The sequence below is a fragment of the Neophocaena asiaeorientalis genome, unplaced genomic scaffold (genome assembly GCF_003031525.2).
Source record: "Neophocaena asiaeorientalis asiaeorientalis breed wild unplaced genomic scaffold, Neophocaena_asiaeorientalis_V1.1 scaffold150, whole genome shotgun sequence".
Taxonomy (NCBI): domain Eukaryota; kingdom Metazoa; phylum Chordata; class Mammalia; order Artiodactyla; family Phocoenidae; genus Neophocaena; species Neophocaena asiaeorientalis.
In genome coordinates, this window is record NW_020176571.1 from 23,493,900 (window position 1) to 23,510,847 (window position 16,948).

Here is a 16,948-nt window from a genome sequence, read left to right on the forward strand (position 1 = left end):
TTATCCATGCTTCTCTAGTGGACATTGGGAATTCCGGCTTTTGCTGCTATTCACATTTCTGTAAACTTTCCTGTACATGTTTAGTGGTCATGGTTGCATCACTTTCCTAGGACACTGTTCCCAAACCTGACTGCACATTAGCATCATGTAAGGAGTTAAAAAAATTACCCCTAGGACTTCCCTGGTGCCCTAGTGGTTAAGACTCAGCACTCCCAGTGCAGGGGGCCTGGGTTCGATCCCTGGTCAGGGAACTAGATCCCACGTGCCACGCAACTAAGACCTGGTACAGCCAAATAAATAAATAGTAAAAAAAAAAAAAAATTACCCCCCCTCCATGCCCCAGATGTTTTCATTTAATTGCAGCCATGGTTGAAGACAATGCTCTAGGGCATTTACCTAGAGGTAGAATTGCTGACTCAGAAGACATTGGCATCTTCAGTTTTACCCATGTTATCTGAGTTGCACCCCACCCCCAGCCTTGAGGAGAGTTCCCCTCCACTCCACATTCTCCTTATCTGTTTATCTTGTCACACTGTGCATTTTGCCAATTGAGAGAATGTAAGATGGCGCTATTTCTTGCTTTTGTATTCTGTTCTCTTGATCATTTATCTCTGCAGCAATACCACCCTGTCTTAATTACTCTAGCTTAATTGCCTCTGTTATCATTCCCCCCGCTTCATTTTGCCTCTTTAAGAGATTCTTAGTTATTTTGGCCCCAGCAGTTGTTTGTGTTACCACTATCTGACAATTTGGTTTAAATTTACTCTTATTTTATAAATATCTGTGGGGGATAGAAAAATGAAAGTGATCATGCTACTGATAATAAAGTTGAGACCAAGATGAAATCAGGTAAGTGCCCAAAGCTGTTAATCTTTGGTGAGAATTAGACACTTGTCAGGCTTAAGTTGTTGACTGTTAAATTGACAAAGAATATGCATGAAATTGGAACTATATTATTGAAAATTTTATGAAGAAGACAAGATGGAGGGGACTTCCCTGGTGGTCCAGTGGTTAAAACTCCATGCTCCCAAAGTAGGGGGCCCGGGTTCGATCCCTGGTCAGGGAAATAGATCCCGCGTGCCACAACTAAGACCCAGCACAGCCCAATAAGTAAATAAATATTAAAAAAAAAAAAAAATACAAGACGGAGGGTTAGAGAAAGTGAAGTAATGCAATTTATGGCTTAAGAATGAATAACAAAATGTTCCAACAATCCAAATGACAGGAGAGATTCAGAGTATGTGTAATTGTTAATAGGAAAAGAGCTTGATACAGATTTCTTTAACATAAGATACTGGTGTATAAAACATCAAAACATAAAACAAAAATCAAATCAACTAATACTTGAGCTTTAAAACTCAGCTCAAACATTACTTCTCCTGCAAAACCTCCATCCATCCTTGCAGAAAGTGTTGGTTGTTCCCTCCTAGACTGGCAGCTCCCATGGCATGTGGAATTGGAATTACCTTTGTATATTGTTCTTCTCCACTAGAATGAGATGCTAAAGATAAGGGAAACTTCCTTTTTCAAGGTGCCCCTACTTGACACACAGTAGGTGCTCAACGAGGCCATTTTTAAATACACACATGAGTGAAAACTTAGGTTACTAGGTCTCTAATTTTTTTTTAATTTGGCTATGTAACCCTTACAGACTATATCAACTTACAAAATTGATTGTAGTCTAATCCACATAGAGCTTGACCTTGAAATGAAAGAATAAAAAAGAGTTCTTGGGAAGAAGAAACAGTCAAAGTAAGAAATAAAGCTTATGTCCCTCCTGAGTTATATTGGCTTTCAACTAGAGAAAGGGCAAGTAAAACAGTCTAACATAGTAAAATAGTCTAACACAGTTCTATTCAATAGGGAAAAAATTAAATACAGAACAATTTGAAAATTACTGCCAACTCAAGCTGAAAACAGAGCACCAGTCTCTGACCCTCATATGAAAGTCAGGCAGCTTCCTTAGGTAGTACATGGAATGCTAGCCCTTCGTCCTTTGCTGACAGAGCCCTCAAGCTTCACCACCAGATCACTGTCCCAGGAGGTCAGAGATTGTGCCAGTACCAAAATTAACCACCTTCAGATCATACTGTGAAGAAGAAAGCTTTAGACAGGCCTGACATTTTAATACAGCCCATCTTTAACCCCCCTTAATGTCATCTGATTGAAAAGATGAGAGAAATTCAATGAGACAAAGTAAAAATGGTACAAAACAAATTAACATAAGAATTAGAGAATCCTTATTGTAAATCTCATCTTTCAATTTACTGAGTCCCTATCAAAGAGTATAATTTAAATTAATTAAAGCAGTTTAGACCAATATTCATGTAAGAGGTTTTTAGTAAATACTGGGAAATTCAAAATATTTTCCCTTTATAGCATTTGCAAAAGAGAGGAGAGACAGAGAAAAAGAGAGGGGTAGGGACAGGGGGGTGAGAGAAAGGGAGATCAGAGAAAGAAAGAAAAAAAAGTATTTATTTTTTGCTAATTTCTTTATGAGTTGTTCTTTGATTAGGTTATATTGTGCTTACCTAAAAAGTTAAACTATCCTCCTTTTTTGAATGCTGTAATTTTGGAAACCAAATGATAAATTTTGGTGGAAAATAAGAAAAAATAGTTGCTTCAGACTTCTTATTCTGTATTATATATCTCTGTGATGGGCTTTGGCATTAAGTATCCAGGCTCAGGGGCCTTCCTTAGTTTTTGGCTAAGCCTAGAGAGATGAGGGTATTGGTCAGCTGAAGTTCAGATAAATGTTTTGTAAAAAGTGAAATATCCTAAGATTTTATCTAAAAATTTAAAAATCAAATGATAAGCCTGATAAATAATTTCATAAATGTCAATTGCTCACTGAAATTGTGAAACTTACAGGGACCATTCCTGTAAACCTGTGCATAGGGCACTGTTCTATGTGAGTAAAATTAAGAATTATACGGAGTGAGGGCTTCCCTGGTGGCACAGTGGTTAAGAATCCGCCTGCCAGCTCAATAATAGCCAAAAATAAGTAAATAAAATAAAATTTTTTAAAAAGCTTAAAAGAATCTTTAAAATAAAAAAAAAAAGAATTATATGGAGTGAATAACATCTCCCTTCATATCTTCCAATGTTAACCAAATTAAAAAAATAGTAAAAGTATATATGATGGTATTCAAATTTGACATATAGTACATGGTACACTAGACCTGAAATTAATGACATTTAAGATTGTAAGTTCCCAGGAGGCATGAACCAACATTAGCTTTCTGTGACCAACGTTTAATATTGAATGTATGTACACACCAAATCCAAGCTCCTCAATGACAAGGGTTGGGGGAAGTGACATTGAGTTTTTTAGCAATGACAAGAGACGTATTTTTCAGGTAGGCGGTCATGTATTTCCTTTCCCACTTAGGAACACAATTCCACCATGCTGCTCTTCCGGTGATCATGCTTCTCCTCCAGTGACAGATGTGATCCAGTCTCTATAAGCAGAAATTCTGGTGAAGACCGTTGGTGCGGCAGGATGGCAATTACTGCTGCCCCAGCTCACAATACCGATGAGCTTGTACTGCCCATCCTGGGCACACTGCAGTGGTCCTCCAGAATCTCCCTGCAACCAGCAAAAAGGGAAGTTCATTCTGGCTGCATGATTCATGGCTGACACTAACCCCCAACTGCAGGGGATGATCCAACAGTGTGTAAGTCACTCTCGTCTCTGATTTCTGCTCATAACAGCATAGGGAACTACAACCACTGAGGTAGTTGGCTGATGTTACAGATCTCTGAATCAGATCAAAATCTACATTTTCAAGGCGAGGCTGAAAGAAACATTTAGCATAAATTTATTTTATGCTGATAATAGACTATGCCATGCAGAAAGTTTCAAGCATCTAATATAAATGACTAAATGATGGTTTTGAGTTACGTGAAAGCATCTTTATATTTTCAGTGCTACTGGAAGTAGGTAGTTTGAGCTACCTAATACAGCTATGAAGTTGAACCACAAGAAATCATTTTTTTGTGGATCAAAAACAGTTGAAAGTTATCAGTTTCACATAGTTCAACCTAGCAGTTGAACAAGTAATTCCTTTTGAGAATAGAATCCACAAAAATATCAAATTGGTAATCACAGTACATCAATTTAGCAATGTACTTACTCCTCTCACTTTTCATTTTAAAACTACCATATTTATACCTTTTTATGGTCAGCAAACACCCATTCATAAGACACACTGAGAAAAAAACTCCTGCCCTCATCAATGCAGGCCTTCATTACCATACAGGACGATGATCCTGCAGCCCCTCCGCATATATTGGTATTTTTAATATCCAGTCCCCAGTAGCTTCGACAAGATGTACTACTAATCAGTGGTACCTTTGCCTGCTGCACAGTTTTAGGAAATTCATCTTCTAGTAGAAAAGGAATAAAAACACATAGGCAAATGATATTAAAGGATAAAACAAAAATAGCCTTATATATACACAGACTCCGAGGGTTAAATCCCACCCATTCTCCCCTCTCAGCACTATAGTGATGCTGTTAGGTGACTTCTAAAAAACTAATATAGTCACTCCACAGTGGCTTATACAACAGAAAGAATGAAAAACATTTTATGTGGGTTCTTTTATCTTTAGTATAGTCCTCAGAAGATATAAAAACATCACTTTATGCAAAAAAGACAAAGTTTACACCCAAATCAGTTGTTGATAAAGCAAACAATATACATTTTTTACATATTAAGTCTATACTTTAATTCACCGGTTTCATGACATTCTCGTTCTTTTGATTTGACTTCTGCTGAGCAGACATTCTGGTTAAGTGCTGACACTGACTGGAAGCTGACAAGTGAAATTGCATTCTAAATAACTCTTTAGTTTATTGGATATTTGTGGGTAGTTAATTCATTTGCAGAATAGGGTGTATGTGAGACCAGAGTCATGAGTTTGATCTTTATACGGACTAGAATACCTGCACATAATCTTTCTACCCATTTACCTTTTTTTTTAGTTGACGTATAGTTGAGTGATTCAGTTATTACATATGTACATTTTTTCATATTCTTTTCCATTATGGTTTATTACGGGATATTGAATATAGTTCCCTGTGCTACACAACAGGACCTTGCTGTCTATCCATTCTACATATAATAGTTTGCATCTGCTAATTCCAACTCCCACTCCAACTCTCCCCTACCCCCCGCCTTGGCAACCACAAGTCTGTTCTCTCTGTCTGTGAGTCTGTTTCTGTTTCATAAATAAGTTCATTTGTGTCATATTTTAGAGTCCACGTATAAGTGATATCATATCTACCCATTTACCTTTTATACCAGCCTATCATTTCAGAAAAATGCCTCACAGCTTTAAGAATAGGCTCATATACAAGTATGGGTTTTCACAATAGAAATATCTACACTGTTGTGAAAACAATTATGTGTGTGTGTGCATACACAAATATTAGGTAATAACATCACTAGATATTTACCAACACAGTTTTTAAAAGTATCAGTGAACTTGTATTAATGAATATGATGGCCTAAAGCCCAACCAGTCACCTTTAGGTCCATTATGAAAAAAATTTTCCACTATCATTCCTATTAAAAATACAGAAAAATTGAAAATGAGTAAACAGTATACTCAGACTTCACATATATTTGTTTGGATTCTAATCTTAGAAGAGGTAATAAAATATACTCACGATGAGGTTCAGTTATTCCCCATCCAGCAGTCATACATTTGGAAAGTAAATTTATTTTATCATCTTTCCCTGGCAAACAGATTGGAGATACAAACTTTCCTAATTAAAAGGATGAGAAAGAAAAACGCAAATATCAGTTAGTCCGTAAGATTCATATTAACATTGTCTATACTGTTTGCTCTTCAGTGATGGCTCTAGAAATACCTACTTTGACCTAACAGTACCCTTTCTAACCCTGTAATTTAATAAAGTCTTCCAGAAGATCCCACCTATTATTTACTCAGAGGGGATCATCCCAATACACGTTACCACTTTGCTCCAGGTATTTCCATATCCTCCTAGGGAAACAGAAACACATGCCCTACACTGAAATGTGGGGCTTCTCATCCATAACCATTTTTTAAAGCGCATCTGTCTTTTTGCCTATGTGCCTTCAGGACATCACCTTGTTGAATTTGAGATGAGAGTGGAGAATATAATTGTCTTCTTTTTAGATTTATTATTTATTTATTTATTTTTGGCTGTGTCGGGTCTTAGTTGCAGCACGTGGGCTCTTTGTTGTGGCGTGCGGGCTTCTCTCTAGTTGTGGCATGTGGGTTTTCTCGGGTTCCAGGGTGCATGGGCTCTGTAGTTTGTGGCACACAGGCTCTCTAGTTGAAGCACGCAAGTTCAGTAGTTGTGGCACGCGGGCTTAGTTGCCCGACCAGGGATTGAACCCGAGTGCCCTGCATTGTAAGGCAGATTCCTTACCACTGGACCACCAGGGAAGTCCCTATAATTGTCTTCTCTTTTCAACTATGTTATATGAAGAACGGGGAAAAACACGTAGCAATTTAACTGTTAAAGTATTTTTACAGCTAAAAAGTATTTTTATATCTAATTCTATCTCCACAGGTTATTATAAAATATATTGATACATTATACATTTAAACATTTACATTTTTTCTTATCACCAAAATCTGTGTATATATAAATATTGTGGGTTTGTGTGTCTGTGTGTATATATGCCACACACACACACACTCACACACACACACTGCAGTGCTCTTGTGTTTGTTTTCCCAGGCTATTTAACTTCATTTTCATCCAGATTTTTACATACTTAAATGTGTCAGCATATCTGCTATTATAGGCCATTTATATCAGTGATATGTTCTTTATTTCTACTGCTATCTCTTAATAAAATTACATAAAACTGTTTGTAACTTGTCTATTCTTTTCCTACTCACCTCTCTACGCGTGTGCCAAATCTTATGTTATTCTGCCTTCACAGATAATCATTGCTCTATCGTATCTTCTCCCAAATTTCCTTGAGCTAAATAACATTTTCCTACTAACAACATATTTTTAATCAGCCATTTTTCTTATTCTGATATTCTTCATTTACTAGATTATGATCATGCCATTTACATGGCATCATTATTACATCATTCTTTTTAATAGCATATGGTATTCAGATAATGAATGTACCTCGATTTACTAAATCCCATTGGAAAACATTTAGACTTTTAATTTTTTCCCTTATAAGCTGCATCAAGTTTCCAAGATCATGCATCTGTGCATTTGTGCCAGTATTCCTGGATGACTGAGTTGCTGGACCACAGGGCACACACTAAAAATTGACAGGTATTGCCAGATTGCATCATTTGGCAGGATGGAGGAGGGGGATGTATTGACTTGTACTCCACATCCAGCTGTGTTTATAACTTAGAAATATGTCAAGAGTCTTGAAAACAGTTATGCCCTAAATCCAGCATTTCTGCTTCCGAGAAATTTATCTTAAGGCAATCATAGACCTGGAAAAATGTACACATAAGGATAGTCAATCCAGCATTATTTAAATTAAAAAAAGGAAACAACCTTTACACGAATGTTCGTGGGAGCTTTATTTGTAACATATAAAAGCTAGAAACCACCCAGATATTCTTCAACAAATGAATGGTTAGACGTTACGAGTGGTTAAACATCCATACTGTGAACAGTACTCAGCTATTAAAAGGAATGCACTACTGATACATGCAACCACATAAATGAAGCTCCAGGATGTTATGCCCAGGAAAAGAGTCAATCCCAAAAGGTTACACATTATATAATTCCATTTATGTAACACTCTTGAATTGACAAAATTATAGAAACAGAACAGATTTGTGGTTGACAGAAGTCTGGGTGGGGAGGGTGGAGTGGGGAGGAAGGAAATGGGTGTGGCTATAAAGGGGCAACAGTATCGATCCTTATGGTGACAAAAATGTTCTGTATCTCAACTATATCAATGTCAAATCCTGCAAGATGTTACCATTCGTGAAAACCAGGTTAAAAAGTACTTTGGTTTCTCTGTACTATTCCCTATAACTGCATGTGAATCTACAATTACCTCAGCATTGAAAGTTTAACTAAAAATAAATTTAAGAAGCAGGATAAAGAGAAAAAATATTGATGTCAGAGCTCCAATCCTGAGATTGTAATTAATTGTTCCAAAATGCATCTGGGCTGATAGTTTTGTTTGTTTTGTTTTTAAAGCAACTCAGAGGATGATAATGCGTAGTCAAGGTTAAGAAGCACTGTTCTAAATGCTCTCACTGACTCAGTTTTAAAAGCATAAAAAGCAAATGGTAGACTGAACCATGATTGGGGGTTTGTAGGATGAATGCACCGAAAAGACATACAAAGGGAGGTCTGTAGGCAGAAACAGAGGAGAGAACTGGAGCAAAGGAAGAAAACTGTCCCAGATCCCTGTGATGCCATGGAAAGGCTTGGGTGTGAAAGTGGGAACTATCCACAGATCTTAGTTACATTCCCCCCAATACACCTTCCCACTGAATGCTCACCTGTGCTAAGTAGGTAGGTGGGTTACCGCCATTCCCTTTCTACAAACGGTAAAGCTAAGGTCACAGAAGTTATATAACATGCCCAAGATCACATGGCTACTTCCTGACAGAGCCAGGATTAACAATGCCTCAGTTTCACTTAGCTTTGGCTTAAGTAAACATTTTTTTAAAAACCAAGATTTTACTAAGTTATGAAGGCACAGAAAATTAAACATCTGGTGGTTCAAACTGATGTTCCAAGTATTTGGGATAACCTCATAGAACATAAAGAGTCTCAGGAGAATATATAGGACAAAGTTAAAAACATACTTCTCTGAAATCTTCTCTAGACCTCTGTCAATTAAATGCACATAACAGTAAAATGTTTATGCAGATACTTCAGCTTTTAGAGAAAGTATCTTAGAATGTAAGAAAATTTTAAAATAATTATTTAACTTCAAAAGTACATGCAGCACTTCTAAGCAAGATGGAAGATAAAAGGTTCAAAATATGGAAAAGAGTTATCCATACTGACCTAGTTCAACAGGGTTTTCCAGATGCAGCAAGCATATGTCATCATTGGGAGGAAACTGTGTGAAGCTGGGGTGAGTGTATACAGCTTTCACTGGTATCAAATCTCTATTTCGTGTGTTCCACAGGTAACTTCTTCCTATTACCAGGTGGTCTGTGACAGTACTTGTCATAAGAAAAGGGAGTGAGGAAATAGATACCACTTTTAATGAGGCCATCACTTTTCAGAATTACTAAGAATGTATTCTTTAACATTTTTTTTGCTTCTATACTCCAATTATATTATTGCCAAAATCTAGTCCCCAAAACTTTCTTTAAACTTTTTAATCCACATTAATATCCTTATTATCCTGAATTCTTAGAAAATGGGAGTTTCTGATTAATTCAATCCTTGAGAAAATTTTTAAAGTATCTACTTTCTTGCCTTCATAACATCAAATAAAATGATTTAGTACAATATATTTTTGACAATTAAGATTCATGATGCCTCAAGATAATGATTTTATGTATTATTATGCATTATATAATGTACTTATGTGATGGTCACTGAAACTATCCTGAAAGTTATAGTGACTCTACTCCCTAATACGATGTTTCTCAAAGAAATGTCTAGGGACCACATGCATTAAATCTGGCATGTGTATAAAGAATGCAGAATCCCAGACATAACTCAGCAAATCAAATTTCAGGATTAATATTCTAAGATTCTGTTTATAGCAAACTCCCCAGGTAACTTTAAGCACATGAAAGTCTGAAAACTGCCCTAATAAGGATGCCTTCTTGTGATTTAGCTATATCAAAAGTAAGACTTGGGGAATGCTAAAGAAATTGAGTTTTCGGTTCATTGAAGCTTCCTGCTCACCATGTTATTTGAGCAGATGCTTTCATTATAAAGCCAATTTTAGGGACCCTGAAAATGTCATATCTACTTATTCAGCTATGGGACATTGTATGACAATGTCAACTGTCTCACTACTTCTGGGAGATAATATTAAAAACGTCAAGCTAAGACTCCTTTGAGGAAGGAGTTTTCAGATATTTCCATATTACATTGAGACCAAGATTCAGATAAAGTCAAAGAAAAAAAAATTCCTTTAAAGGACATTCTTTAAAATTCTTTGAAACTTTACACATTTATTTCAGGACTGGGTATGATCACCAGACAGTCCGTAGAGGAGAGCAAGGAGGAAAGGAAGCCACGTTTGAGCAGCCCCTCGGCTCTGGGCACCATGCTGAGAGACTGATGCAAAAATGTTGAGACATCATTACCTTCATTTTTATGGATGGGGGGGTGTTGTTAGTTACTTATTAATTAAATTATACCTAGAGGCAGGAAGCTGCTTTTAAAATTAAAAGCTATTAGTAGTAAGTGTATTAGTGAAGCACAGAAAATTTCATAAACCTAACACGTTCATTCATTTGCAAGATGGGGACTGTATCAGTGGGACCTGATGCTTAATGTTTCTTGTGACATGGGGAGAACAGAAGGAGTGCACCCGCTGTGGACCCTCAAATAGCTCCGCACCGCCCTGCTGTCCCCAACCCTGCACCACTTGGGCACACACCTGAAGTTGCAGTGTGCCGCTGTCAGGACCCACTGTCTCCCAATCAGAGCACCTCCACAGTAATGCTGTCCTTGGTACTGCAGACTGACCAGCCAGGGCCACGACATCGCAGGGGCGGCACGGCCACCAACCACTCTGGGCTTCCCAAGCTTGGCTGGCAACACGTTTGTATTCCTCTCAGATCCTTCCATGAGAAATGGGTCAACAACAGGAATTCCACATTTGTCTTGGGCTGGCTGTCTTCTGGTATTGTTTTCTACTGTTAGCCCTTAGAAAAGTAACAACAAAACATCAGATAGCAATACTTGTGAAAGTCTATTAAAGTCTCAGAATGGAGGCATTTATTTCTTTTGTAGGTTCAAAACTAGGATTCTTTGCAAGAGATGAGACTCATCTTTTCTTCCATTGCTTTTAAATGAGTAAAAATCAATAGTTAACTAAAGCATTAATATATACGTCTTTAGACGAATCAGAACACAAATCAGTTTTTAAAAAAGTATTGCACTTAATCATGAAATTACTGGAAATTGTTCTTTCTGTGGCATCATTTGTGTTATCCCAGTATAACATATCTAGACACATCAAAATACTTCAAAATAAAACGTTTATATAAAGGAAAAGCATAGGGGAAATTTCTACCAATGTGTTTATTGGTAGAATCCATTCTCAGATTTATAAAGAAATTTACCAGGGAATAACAAGAGACTTAAATATAAAGAAAATTAAGCCTCTCCATAGCCATATAATTTCAGAATGATAAGATATGATCACTTGTGAATTCTTTACTTGAGATTTTTTTTACACTAGAAATCTATTTAAAACAAAAAGTTTCTAGCATAGTGGATTTGTGTTTATCCAATCCTTATGTCAAAACTCATTTCTAATTTCTTTTCAGATATGTATAACACATGGATTCCCTCTTCCTTTTAAATACATATGCCTAAAAAATATGCAGACTCTTCAGAATTAAGATTATCCTAGGTTTTAGGGAGAAAAACCCCACAAAAGGTATTTACTCAAACATGTTTTTAGTGCATTGAGGTTTACTGCATTACTGCATGTTTTTTATTGCATTTGTAATCCACATTATATGTAGTAACTCAGACTTTTGGGCTGTTTGTACACATGTATAACAGCAATATTTTATTAGTATTCAACTTACTTTAAAATACTTAAAAAAAGAAATGAGGCTAAATATTTTTACTGTGAGAATAAAGGGTCTGTTTAGAGATATAGTGATGAAAGACAAAAGCAATGGACACAGAAGAAGGGTCAATTGGGCGAGCATCCCTTTAACAATTAAAAATCACACCTATAGGGTGATGTGGTTCAGTAGTCTACAGCTCAAATCCAGGATTCTTAGGAGAGCCCATTCACCACTCTCCTAGGAAAGACAGAGCGACATCAAAAAGAACTTTGCGTTCACATGGATTAAATTCTTCCTGCAATTACACTCCAATCAAGAAAATCTCCTAATAATAGATTCATTAGGTTTCTTAGTCTTAAGCACAACTAATGGAATTCTAGCTTAAAATTAGATAGGATAAGTATATAAAAATGAGCACATTTGTTTCTATTTTATGCAGAGAAGTTAGTATAGGTTCAGCTAAAATATTCCTTTTGAGGGCTCTTCATGGGGGTGGGGAGGCAGTTACTTAATAAAAAATATGTTAACAGAGACATGGAAACACACTGAACTCTACCCTTGTTTCAGCCTGAATGGCCCCAGTGGATCTTTTAAATAGCAACTGACTGACTTTTATGTTTATCATTATTTCTTAAATAAAAATAACATACACACATATAGACACATACTCACCTCAATTAACCTTATTACCTCACATGATCTACCTGAACCACCAAATTCTCATGCCTTAAGGAATGGTTGGAAATGAAGTTATCCTATTTTTAGTATTAGAGCAAGGTGACTGACTACCAGTGACTCCTAAATCAGTGGGCCCCAGATTCTACTTTAAGGCATATATGGTACCTGCTTTAATAAAAGTTTTAAAACAATTTCTTACCATTAATAGGCAGTTGGATCCCGATATTGCTTTTCTGTGATTGCTTCTGAGTCATATCTTCCAAAATAAGTTTAAAACCTCTTTCTCCCACAGATTCATCAGTCTTAAAATTCACAGTTAGGTAAGCACCACTGGATATCAAGGCAAATTCTTTCTTGGAGCCACATAAATGAGCTGCAATGCAAGATATACTCGATAATTAAAATACTCTTCCTGTGTAGATACATAGGTAAAAGAGGGAGAAGAGAGAGAGGGGACATTAAATTCCAAACAAATCTTGACAAAGGAATGATTATCAATAATGTAAGATCAAGATTTGTGGGATGAAACTCATGATTTGATTGAAACGATAAAAGGGTATAGATTTTCAAAGATAAAGGGAAAAGACTGGGCTAGCAATTGCTTTGGAAATGATATATAATTATATGGCAATCTTTGGTCATAAGGATAGGTAGAGGCATTTCGATGAAGATAAATGGACAGAGAAATAGAAGTAATGGAACAGCACGATGGACCAAAAGTTTGCATACTCCCAAAGTTCATATGTAGAAACTCTAATCCCTAATGTGATGGTAGTAGGTGAGGCCTTTGGGACATGATTTGATTATGAGGGTGGAGCCTTATAAACCCTTATAAAAGAGACCCCAGAGAGCTCTCAAACCACCCCCCCCCAGCTTTTTTTTGCCATGTGAGGATATAGCAAGAAGATGGCTATGAACCAGGAAGCAAGCCCTCACCAGACACCAAATCTTGGACTTCTAGTCTTCAGAACTGTGAGAAATAAATGTTTGTTATTTAAGCTACCCAAACTATGGCATTTTTGTTATAGTAGCCAAAACTGACTAAGACACACAGGCTGCCTAAATACAGACTAATGATGATCCTTTCCTAATTCAGAAACACAAAAGTTGTCACAAAGATGGTCCTGATAGTGAGGGGCCATTTGCTGTAATTTATCTGTACAGGCTGTAACTTAAATTCTCTCAAGATAAAACAATGATACACTACTGTATTTCTCTTAAAGATAATGTTATCTAAGAAATCTGAGAAAGATGGGGAATAGGGCAATAGTTAATCTCTACATCATTCTTATGCTCAGAGAATCTGTTTGGTGAATTGGATGTGATGGGGAACTTTTGGGATACACCATGTCAAGTAAAGGCATTCTGCATAGAGTCAGCTAACACTCTGGAAGTTTTAAAATAATGGAAATGGGAAAATGTTACTCTGTTTTTCAAAAAGGAGATTGGGAGTTGGCAGAGGGGGATGGGTAGGAGACAGAGAAAAACAAGGAGGCTAGAGGATTTCCAAAGTCTTGTATCAGTGAAGTAGTGTAGCTTAGTCCTTACGGGCTCAGATTCTATATCCAAACTACTGGTTTGGGCTAGTTCTGCCATTTATTAGCTATGTAGCCCTAGGCAAGTTATTTAACCTATCTCTCTGCCTCAATTTTCTCATCTGTATAATGGAGATTAAAAAAATACTCACATGGAATTATATGAAGTTGTATTTATGAAGCATTATAAGTGTTTGTTAAATAAAAATAAACCTCAGCAAAATTTTACAGCAAATTATTAGACAGATGGGTTTTGAACACTTAAAGAAGGAATCAGTGGTCACGAGCAACCAGCATGTGATCCTTTACATGCCATATTAAATTAACCTAATTTAATTTTTGGAAAGAGTTAATTAGATGGTGGCTAGGGAGAATGAGATAAACTTAATGAATCTTGATTTTAGTGAAGCACTTAATAGAGAACTTTATGATGTCCCTGTGAACAGATATAAAATGTAAGTAGATAATTATATGACTAGGAAGTTTCACAGCTGATTAAATAACCATACAATGTTAACCTGAAGGGAAGGTCTTAATGGTATGAAAATGGTTCTATCCTTGGTTTTGCGAAGTACAGTATTTCTATTAATGGCTTAGATAGAAATGCAGATAAGACATTTACAAAATGTGTAGGTTTAAGATGGGTGGCTGAATGAGAAGTAAGGAACTAGGTTAAATATAGAATCTTAGTGATAATTTAGTTCAATCTTTCATATAACGTGGAGTTCCTTCTTGTTTAAATTTTTTTTAATGTATTTATTTTTGGCTGCGTTGGGTCTTCGTTGCTCTGTGCAGGCTTTCTCTAGTTGTGGTGAGCGGGCTTCTCATTGCAATGGCTTCTCTTGTTGTGGAGCACAGGCTCTAGGCACGTGGGCTTCAGTAGTTGTGGCGTACGGGCTTCAGCAGTTGTGGCTCGCAGGCTCTAGAGCGCAGGCTCAGTAGTTGTGGCACACAAGCTTAGTTGCTCTGTGGCATGTAGGATCTGCCCCGGACCAGGGATTGAACCCATGTCCCCTGCATTGGCAGGCGGATTCTTAACCACTGTGCCACCAGGGAAGCCCCTAACACGGAGTTCCTTCTAAAATACCCTTGGACATATGAAACCTGGATTTGAAGATATTACATGGAACTTACGAGCATTTTCTCTTTTTGAACAGTTCTAATTGCTTGACAGTTCTTGCTCATGTTGAATCAAAAGGCATCAGTGTGGGCTTCCCTGGTGGCGCAGTGGTTGAGAGTCCGCCTGCCGATGCAGGGGACACGGGTTGCTGCCCCGGTCCGGGAGGATCCCACATGCTGCGGAGCGGCTGGGCCCACAAGCCATGGCCGCTGAGCCTGCGCATCTGGAGCCTGTGCTCCGCAACGGGAGAGGCCACAACAGTGAGAGGCCCGTGTACCGCAAACAAACAAAAAAAAGCCATCAGTGTAATGATGGCCACATGGTTAGTGGACTGGCCAAGGATATAAGTGTTTGAATCAGGGTGCTTGGGCTTTAATCCAACTTTCTCTACTTACTAGTTATGTCACTGGAGGCAAGTTACTCAATATATTTATGTTTCCTTATATTTAAAATGAGGATAATGTAACCTACCTCCATATGACTATTAAGAAGATTAAGAGTTATAAGTTCTTAAGACTATGCCTGAATAATGGTAAACATTCAATAACTATTAGATATTACTAGGCAGAACAAGTTTCATACCTGGCCTGAGAGTCTCTATGAGAATTCCATAAATATTTGAAGGGGAGAAATTATGATCCTTCTCTCTTCTCCAAGATAAACATGCCCAGGTGTCCACACCCTTCAGCATCCTGGCCATTATGTTCTGTGTTCCAGTTTGTTAATGTTCCTTAAAATTGTTGCTTGACCAAGGATGATATTTAATAGCCAGTGTGGCAGGAGCAACAGCCAGACAGACTGGACATTGACTATGACGATTTGTAAGACTGAGCTAGTGAATGCCAGCTCAGTGCCAACCCTAAATTTGACCACACAAGGGAACTTATTTCTTTTATCTTATCATTCTTTACCAACACTGCTCTGAAATTCTGTAATCATTTGAGATTTCTGAAATTTTGATTTCAAACATCCTACTTTCTAAATCACCACTCCTATCTATCCTAATCCATTAGTATTTCCCTGCTGTAATTGTTTGCTCTCTCCATGACCTTCTCGCCATTAATCCCATAAACTTTCTATATCCATCACCCTCTAAGAAAGTGAGAGATTTTGCTGTCAGAAGCAGAGAAATGGGGCAACAGCTAAATTTCTTGTTCTGTTTTGTTTTGAATTATGGGTAATACTAGAATGTGTTTGCAACTGATGAGAATGATAGAGGAAATTGATGAAGTCAGAGAATGAATAACTTAAGGAAACTTATAAGAAGCTGACAACTCTCAAATTTATATCTCAAGCCCAAACTTTAAGAGTTCTACTTCTAGCTCCCTGTTGCTAACTCAACCTAGATGTATCATGTCATTAAAAATTTAACATGGATAGATCTCTCCCCACAAATCTATTTCTCCCTCTAGTATTTCCCATCTCTGTAAATGCCACCACCTCCAAAAACCTCATACCATAACTTAGGAGCCATCCTTGATCTGCAGATTTAATGCCACATTCAATCCATCAAGAAATCCTATCAGTTCTATCTCCAGATCTGTCCACGTCACTCGTACTCCTTTGTTGCCATCCTCTTTCAAGGCAACGTTATCTATTACCTAAAACAGTACTACTAATAGAACATTCTGCAACGATGTAAAGTTTAATATGAGTGCTGTCCAGTATGGTAAACTACATGTAGCAATTGAGCACTTGAAGTATGGCTAATACCACATTTCATTTCATTTTAACTAATTTGAATTTAAATGACAACATGGATTAGACATGGATTATAACATGGATTGGTGTAGGTCTAGATTACCATGATAGCCTCATAGCTGCACACATAATTCACCCTGTCACCCTAAAATCCACTCCCAACATGGCAGTCATAGCAGCCCTCAACTTACTC

At 37.2% G+C, this 16,948-nt stretch overlaps 1 protein-coding gene across 1 annotated transcript; it reads right to left on the reverse strand.

Annotated features, from left to right (window-relative positions):
• Positions 1 to 3,395: 3,395 nt before the first annotated feature.
• LOC112391739 (chymotrypsinogen B-like) lies at positions 3,396 to 15,754 on the reverse strand. The gene is made up of 6 exons (XM_024733164.1): positions 15,637 to 15,754; positions 12,599 to 12,772; positions 10,575 to 10,842; positions 9,014 to 9,174; positions 4,256 to 4,389; positions 3,396 to 3,679 (listed from the first exon to the last, which is right to left on the reverse strand). Exons 1-6 carry the CDS (start codon positions 15,752 to 15,754, stop codon positions 3,425 to 3,427), a joined length of 1,110 nt encoding a protein of 369 aa, XP_024588932.1. The 3' UTR covers positions 3,396 to 3,424.
• Between the last annotated feature and the right edge of the window lie 1,194 nt (positions 15,755 to 16,948).